The sequence below is a fragment of the Polistes canadensis genome, unplaced genomic scaffold (genome assembly GCF_001313835.1).
Source record: "Polistes canadensis isolate GaletaPanama2010 unplaced genomic scaffold, ASM131383v1 scaffold_96, whole genome shotgun sequence".
Classification (NCBI taxonomy): domain Eukaryota; kingdom Metazoa; phylum Arthropoda; class Insecta; order Hymenoptera; family Vespidae; genus Polistes; species Polistes canadensis.
Genome location: NW_014569643.1, coordinates 30,286 through 38,635, shown reverse-complemented (window position 1 = coordinate 38,635; position 8,350 = coordinate 30,286). Strand labels below are relative to the sequence as shown.

The window sequence follows — 8,350 nt, the reverse complement described above, 5'->3', positions numbered from 1 at the left end:
AAAAAAAAAAAAAAAAAAAAAAACAAACTTCGAACGTTAAGAGATTGTTACCTCTCGGAGTAAGAAATAATTCATTTGATCAAGCCTTTGATACTTTTTGGAAGATTCGGGATAGAACCTTTACTAGCACTGGCGGCTGTCGGCCTCATGAAACTATGATTTTTCGAGCCAGCACGTGGTTGGATCAATCGACTCTTTGCAGGTGATACTTTTTCACCAGCAGGTTGACAGGACACCGTTGATTGTTGTCCTATGCTGCTACCACTGCTACTGCTACGAGAAGCGATCGTTCGAGGTTTGTTCACCTTTGAGATCGTTTCTACAATTGCCTGTTAATTAAAATACATAATTATAATATTTGATATATTATATAGACCTCCTAATTAATAAGATTTCACTTACATTGTTCGTCTTTCTAACGTTTCTTAAAACAGGACCAACGCTACTACCACTGCTACTGCTTCTACTTGCAGGAATCCTCGTGACTGCGATCCGTGGATTTACGCGTCTCTTATCGTTATCCTTTTTTACCACGGTCGGCGGTAAAGGTGTATTAGAAGGACTACTTTTCCTTAGGTCATTGGTCAAAGCACGAATGGCGGACGTGTAACTGCGAAGGTGCGCATGAGCGGGTGCCAAATTTCGTACGGTGTTAACCGAGGTAGCACTGTTCAATGAACTTCTCGAGCTACGTAGACTACTACGAGAACCAGAACGTTCAACTTCGTTTCTAACATTCGATCCCATTACCATAGGATTCCTTTTTAACGAGTCAACTTTCCTATTAGTTTCACGTTTAATATTATTAGCCGTACGTTTTGGTAGAAAACTTTTATCATTGTTCGTGGCTCTAACTGTAGGAACTGTAGTCTTAGCGAAGACAGTTTTAACCGGTTCCTTGATAATATGTCGTACATCTTCCTCTTCTTCATCGTCGTTAGGTCGACATTGGCTAACAATAGTACCAGCGTAACGTAACTCCGCTGGAGAATATCGCGTAGAATCGTGTGCGTCGGTTTCGTAATTACCGGATGATGTTTCTTGACTCAAAGATTCCGAGACTAGGCTTTGGGTTTCCTCGAAACCTTCGTCGTTCAATTCCTGATCTCTACCTTTAACCGTCGAGCCTAAAGACAAGGATGACGCATTGGTTACGTTTATATCAGGAATGAACCTATTTCTGAACATGGAATTCTGTTTAGGTGGATCGTTGGTAATCGTTTCGATTCCTTCATTGGATCCACTCTTTAAATCAGTATCCACGTTAGAAGAGACTTCGTTCAGATCCGTTTGATCGATCGAGATCACGTTATCTTCTACGATCTTACGATCCGACGTTGTAGTTTGCTCGCAGGTTAAATTCCTGATCGGACTTTGATTGATTTGACTTGGTGGGCTGCTAGTAACTCTGATAGCTTCCTTCACTTGGCTCGGATCAATCATACTTCTGTGACGTTCACGACTACTGACTGCCCTTTCGGTTAAGATCGTTATTGGTTCCCTCGGCCTGGATTCTTGCATCACCGGACTTAAAACTGTATTAGTAACAGCAACCACAGGGGGTGGTTGACTCACAGGTAGCCTGGAATTTCTTTGAACACTCGAACGTGACAAATGTTGAAGATCTTCGCCCGATCTTGCAATCTCAGCCAATGCGGCATCGATCTTCTCCGTCGTAGCTACTTCCGAACGTTTCAATTTGTCCTGCCAAACTCGAAGCATCGCATCTTCCTCTTGACCATCTTCAACCAATGACAATGTACTCGGCCGTTCCGTTGCTTTCTCTTCGAAGATTTGCTGTTGACCTATTATCGGTTCTTCTTTCTTTGTCTCTTTATCCGTAGGATCAGACATCTTTTTATATCTTCTTGTTCTCCTTGTCGCTGAGTATCTATCGAAATTTCCTGAAAGAAAAAAAGAAAAAACAAATATATATATATATTGAACGAGTTTAAGCGTAAAAATATGTCGTTCGAGTCGTAGAAAATATTTCTCTCATTGGGAAGTAAATTAAAATATAAATAAAAGAGAAACGAGAAGAAAAAATAATATTAATAAACTGGATGGAAATCCAGTTCGGGATAAAATGAAGGTATATTAAAAGAAAATTAAGGCAGGATAAGGGATACGAAATCAGGGTTAGTTAATGATGCAAAGAATAGATAAATCAACGTCAAATAAGAGATAATCGTAACAAGTTAACGTACCGGTACCAAGATCAGCATTTACGCTAACAGGTTTCAACGGAACAGTCTTAGATTCTCGACTTTGAAGAGAACTACTGCATCTTTCTCGTTTACAAGGTTCTTTCTCGACCGGTTTAACCTCCTTAGGTGGACTGATAAGTCGTCTGGTTGCCGGTGGTGTCTCAATATTATCCGAATCAATTTCGATCTTGTCACTGATGTTGCTGCTCTCATCTTCGTTATTAGTTTTCTTAACAATTTTCGAGAATCTTCTGGTATTTGTAGTTTGCGAGCCCGCATAAGGTTGTAGAAGATAAATAGTTAATTCATCCGGAGTGTTCGCATTAATCGCCTCGCTGATCTTGTTCTTCTTTCTGTCCTCTTCTCTGATTGCCTAGATTATTTGATAACAGAAATAACGAAGCTTATTACTGATCTAATTAACTAGTTTATTTAATTTATAAATTCGATAGTATTAATATTGCATGTAAATATTTGAATAATATTAAAAAAAAAAAAAAAAAAAAAACGAATTGAAATAAAATATAACAAAATTACTCGTGTAATAGATTATATTTATACGAAATAATATACGTACTTGCAACGGACTAGGAGCAAGAATATTCTCAATACTTAATCTGGATCTTAGCCTACGAGAATAACGTGGATCAGTCTCTTCCATACTATTTGGTACGTTCAAACTCGACTTTCGCCAAGGTGATTTGTCTTTCTGCGATGGGTTCGGTTGAGCTTCTAAAAGAAGTGGAAATACTGGAATATCTCGTTGTAACTTGTATTCCAAATAGGAATATGTATGATGAGATCTACCTTCGATTGCTTCCATAGTGCGCATAACATCCGTTTTCTCTACGGATGGCCGCCAGTCGTAAACTTCGGAATAACCTTCGTGCATAGAATCGTCTTCAGCCAGGGTATTCCTGATGGAGTTCTTGCCTTCACTTTCTATATTTACAATATATACAAATAAATCAATCAATCTAATCTAATCTAATCTAATCTAATCGAATTTAATAAATTAATTGTAACATTTAAATGGGAGAAATTCCTTTTAACGAATTCAATTGAAATTAACCTGAGTCTTCGAAGGACCTTCGATTTGCTTGACGCAATTGTCTGGCCTTTCTTTGAAGTTCTTCTCCCGCACGATCTTCCTTCTCGTTTTCTGACAGCCAAGCCTCGATTTTTTGTCTCCATGCTTTCCTGTTTTTTTTTTCCACCCCCGCCCCCATAAGATTAATTTCAAAATAAAAATGTAAGGAAGAGAAATGAAAATGAATTGAGTTGTAGAACATTTTTATACCCTGGCTTTGCTTCCTCTTCCTGTAAAAATGGTTTGCTTTCGGCTAAGGGTGATGGCGAACTTGGCCTTTCACGATCAGCCGAAAAATCGGCATTCAAAAGATCACCTCTTCGCGTTTGGCCGCGTGCTCTTCTAGCCCACGATCGGTCTATTTCCAAAAAATTCAAATCATAAGGAAAACTTATGTTATTTTCTATGTGAAATAAAATGAACGTAATAAAATATTTATATGAAATTAGTATCGTTACAAATATTAATATAAAATATAATGTTGAACGTACCCAAACTGCCCCAGGATTTTCTTTCTCGAGTATTCTCCTGACCGGAAGTTCGGAGAAAATCCATTAAATTACCATCATCATCTTCGCACGGTATTCGACTCCTTCTTCGACGAAGGGTACCGTTAGGCGTTATGTCTAAACAATAATAAAATTCCATACAAAAATTTGGCACGAACAATCTCAAAAGAAACAAAAACAAAACTTTCAATTATATTAATATAAACAATATTTTATAACAAACCTGGAGAATAAGTATCTTCTTTGGTAGACTGTTGTTCAGGACCACCGGAACATGAGCCTAATCTTCGTCTTATGTTTGGTGAACCGGTAATGGAAATATCGTCGTCCGAGGTAACAACACCGTTTTGTAACCTTTTGATCTTAAATCGATATAAAATTATTCAAAATTATTAATATCACATTTCGATTAATTATTTAGATCATTATTATTTACCTTTGCTTCGCTACGACTGTAACTTCTTTGAGGTAAACCAGTATGAAGATCAAGAAGACCATAATCCATTAGATTACATTCGGATTCGGAACCAGGTGTTTCTGCTTGATTACTTACTGGAATATGTTTGTACAAAATTTTATTAATAGATTAATAATATATTTTTTTAAATAAACATTTATGTGGGTGGGTTGAAAAGTTTTGGACCTAACATAGAAACGATTATCTTTCTTCGACTTAACTCAATTTTATCTCGAAATAAAAGTTTGTCCTCGAGGTTAGAAACTTTTCAACCCAACCCTCGTATACTTATTAATAATAATATTTAAGATATTTTACATATAAGTTAGTAATAATGAAATTTATAAATAAATAACTTACGTAATCTCTTTCTAGCCATTAATTGTTCTTCCCGTTGTTTTCGCCTTGCCAATACTTGTTCCTCTTGAATCCTTCGCCTTTCGTTTTCCGCAACAGCCTGATTGAATTTTTGGCAAAATTGATGGAATACCCTAAAACATTCCTCTATTTTGAAGGTATTCGTATCCTCGCAGAAAAATTCAGCTAACGTTCGCCGAACGTTTTCCAATTCTTCAATGTCACGTTTCAATTGTGCCATTTCTTGTTCAGCCATCTGAAAATTTAATTTACGCGTTATGATATAATTGAATTTATTTCTTTTCGATTTAAATATAAGAGTAAATAATGTTGACGTTATGATTACTTGTAAAAATTGTGCCATTTGTTCTTGAATATCACTTTCCGTTGATGGCAATTGAATTTGATTTTTGATCTTTTTGATTTTCGTGTCCAACGAGTTGAATTCGTTGTTCAATTGTTCAATCGTTGTTCTGTTACAAGAGAAAATAATTTGCCAATGAAATATTTATAATATAACGTTCTCGTAATGATTTCTTATTTTTTATTGTTTAACAATATTTACTTAGTCGCTCCTTCCAAAGCACTCATATCTTTGGCAAAATTCAACAAATCCTTTCGTTTCCTTTCGGCTTGCTGATTTCACACGATGAAAACAAAAACAAACAAAAAATATAGAGGAAATAAATTACCAATATAATTATACAAAATAGTTTAACAGAAAATTTAATTTATTATATTACCAAAGCGACGTAATGTATTAAATTCATTCCCGGTTTGTTAGCACGAATTTCGGTTAACTTTTGCAAGGAAGATAATTTAACGCCAGCTGCGTTTCCTGCGTAACCGCCCTGAAAAATAGATAACATTAATCTTACAATAATTTCAATTAAATTGAAATACGCGAATAATAAGCGAAAACTAAATGTATATCTTCATTAAAGGATACGTACCGAATTTAAAAAGTTTCCAGCTACCAGGACCATGTAAAGGACCTCGTGAAGTGGTTTGTTAGTCATTAGATCTTCCCCAGCTAAAATCATCGAATTTATACTCGGTTCCAGGTAACTCATATTTGCTGCAAATTCTTCCTTCAAAAGCATACACTCGATTCTTAGCTTGTAACTAATGAAAATAAAAATAACAATGTTATATAAGTAAATATTGTTAAACAATATAAAAAATAATGATTTATAAATATTTAATAACAATTGAAATATCTTACTTAGGTACTTGAATTAATTGAAGAAAAAATTTTTCGGCATTTCCAAGCTTAGATTTGTCGCCGTCGAAATTTTTCAACATTTCCAATTCATCCACCTCGGGTAGAATCTTCAATAAACCCCGTAACTTTTCCGCACCGATGTCGTCGTGTCCGCCATCTTTTATCAATTGAATTATATCCTCGTTCGAACTAACAATTAAACGAAAAGAAAAAGAAAAAGAAAAAGTAATTAAAGTATTTATCATATATCTTAAACACAAATGATAAATAAATCATCTCAATCGCGTACCTTCGAAATTGTTTGAGAAATATATTAACGTTCAAACTTCTTTTTCCGTCTAATAAAGCAATCTAAATAAATATAAAAAAAGTATAAAGATTAGAGAAATATGTATATATTAATTGATCATATTATAAAAATTGATTTACCTCGGTTGGTTCTCGTCGACGTTTTTCAGCATCCATGCCTGTTCCAAACGTTGATGAACAAGTTACCGGTGGCATCATCGGTGGTACTTGTTGACAAAACAACCCTTCCATCTCTGCCCAATCTAAATCAGCGTTGGGAAGATTCTGATGTTCGTTTGCAACCAACGACCATATGTTTCGTTTACCGATCACCTGTAGATCAATAATAATTATAAAATGTTCTATTTCTTTTACTTATATAACTTCAAACATTTTTACTTTTCGAAGTATGACTCGCGACCGCAGTTGTGTACGGGGGTAGCAGAAATTTACAAGAAAAAAAAAAAAAAAAAAGAAAGAAAAAGAAAAAAAGCATATGTAATACCTTGTGATTAGGAATCTTGTTCCAATTGATAGTTTTCATTTTAGTCTTCGGAGTAGGTGTCTCCTGTTGAGGAAGTAATCTCGCATGATTGTTGGGTACTTCGGGAGTAGGAGCACGAGTAACTTGCGGCACGTGTAACGGTGGTGGCAATGGTGGTTCCATTGGTGCATTCGAGTTGGCCGGTGTAATAAAGAGCGGTGGGGGAGGTGGTGGTGGCAATAGGAAAGCAGTACTAGGGGGTGGATTAGGCGGCGTTGTTGTTGTTGTTGTTACCGATGTATTCGTTGCTGATGTCAACGGTGCGGTTGTATTGCTCACCGGAAGTGACGCTTTTCGAGACGTACCGCACGTCTGATCGTTTCCTCGACAATGACAGCATAGATTATTCGTCTGGAAAAGATAATGTTATATTTAACTATGTTGTAATCCATAAATCATATTTTTATTCGCAATCAAGATCGCGGATATTTTTCTCCTTTTTTTTTTTTTTTTTTTTTTTTTTTTTTTAATCACAACTAGAGTTAAACATAACGTTCTGATTTATTTTTTTACCTTGTCCAACTTTCCCCCTTGTGATACATTTATTAATAATTTTATTTTTCAACGTAATAAACAATTNAAAAAAAAAAAAGGAAATAACAAAATCATATTCGTATATACCTGAAGACTAGGTGATCTGAGTAATTTCGTGACGTCCTCTCGACTTTCTAATAACGTTGCACGATGGACCAGGGTTTCAGCTGTGTCCCAGGCTAAATCACTCGCAGCATCTTTCGGATCCAGTCGCAACAGATGCTGGAGAATACTCAAGAATGGTATTTCCTGTGGGGTGTCTGCGATCTGAAGAACGTTCCACAATTTGATATGCGTTATATTTGTTCTTTATTTTATTATTTCGTCGAATAATTCGTTAAATTGTTCGTGTATTATACTTGTTTCATTTTTTCTCGTAATAACATTAATTCACAAATATTTGAACGTGTACAATTAATAATAATAATAATAATAAAACAAAAAGAGAGAAGAGAACTATTATTAATTTCACTAACCTGTCCAAGAATAGCATAAAATATATCAACGTGCGAGGACAAATCGATTTCCGGTGGTCCGTTGTTCGATAATACTTCGTCGCTTTCCCGTTGATCGTCGAAAACATCCAATTGCACTCTGAGATCCGGAACGTGGCTTTTCCTGTAAGAACAATCGTCATCTTCCTGATCCGTGAACATTTTAAGATTTTACATTTTCGTCGACCGGCGCTATTTCCGACTAGTAAGAAGCGAGACTGCCTGACTTTACAGAGAGCTTTCTTTAGAAATATTTTCTATTTCTTTTTTTTTTTTTTTTTTCACAACAAGATCAAAACATAACGTTCTGATTTATTTTTTTACCTTGTCCAACTTTCCCCCTTGTGATACATTTATTAATAATTTTATTTTTCAACGTAATAAACAATTGATTGATTTTGTTGTTGTTTTCGTTTATAAAGTCGATTATATATTTTAAATCGCACGTTTCGCGACTAATCGTAAAAAAATTGCAAATCACCCGAGAAACTTACGAAACTATATTGATGGTATTGGTTCACGAGAAATCGTGAAATTTTTGGCCCACTTCGGACGATTCTATTGGGCAATTGGCGAAAGTTTGAAATGACACAAACGCGACGCAAATACTAATCGAAAAATTGAGATTAAGAGAAAAAAAAAAAA

The 8,350-nt window shown here is 35.4% G+C and overlaps 1 protein-coding gene across 5 annotated transcripts in view; it reads right to left on the bottom strand.

The window, feature by feature from the left end:
- LOC106787248 overlaps positions 1–8,350 on the bottom strand; it is a 22,569-nt gene continuing 14,219 nt past the window's right edge. For all 5 annotated transcript variants that reach the window (XM_014749448.1, XM_014749446.1, XM_014749449.1 and 2 more), the window contains exons 6-26: positions 7,688–7,829; positions 7,299–7,478; positions 6,639–7,028; positions 6,275–6,466; positions 6,135–6,196; positions 5,846–6,034; positions 5,574–5,745; positions 5,364–5,471; positions 5,186–5,256; positions 4,967–5,093; positions 4,624–4,876; positions 4,243–4,358; positions 4,030–4,168; positions 3,789–3,923; positions 3,508–3,655; positions 3,280–3,407; positions 3,015–3,149; positions 2,785–2,939; positions 2,208–2,580; positions 403–1,904; positions 1–329 (exon numbers count right to left, since the gene is read on the bottom strand). In XM_014749448.1, coding sequence (XP_014604934.1) covers positions 72–329; positions 403–1,904; positions 2,208–2,580; positions 2,785–2,939; positions 3,015–3,149; positions 3,280–3,407; positions 3,508–3,655; positions 3,789–3,923; positions 4,030–4,168; positions 4,243–4,358; positions 4,624–4,876; positions 4,967–5,093; positions 5,186–5,256; positions 5,364–5,471; positions 5,574–5,745; positions 5,846–6,034; positions 6,135–6,196; positions 6,275–6,466; positions 6,639–7,028; positions 7,299–7,478; positions 7,688–7,829 — 4,975 coding nt within the window. In that variant the 3' untranslated portion in view covers positions 1–71. The remainder of the gene's footprint in view (positions 330–402; positions 1,905–2,207; positions 2,581–2,784; positions 2,940–3,014; positions 3,150–3,279; positions 3,408–3,507; positions 3,656–3,788; positions 3,924–4,029; positions 4,169–4,242; positions 4,359–4,623; positions 4,877–4,966; positions 5,094–5,185; positions 5,257–5,363; positions 5,472–5,573; positions 5,746–5,845; positions 6,035–6,134; positions 6,197–6,274; positions 6,467–6,638; positions 7,029–7,298; positions 7,479–7,687; positions 7,830–8,350) is intronic.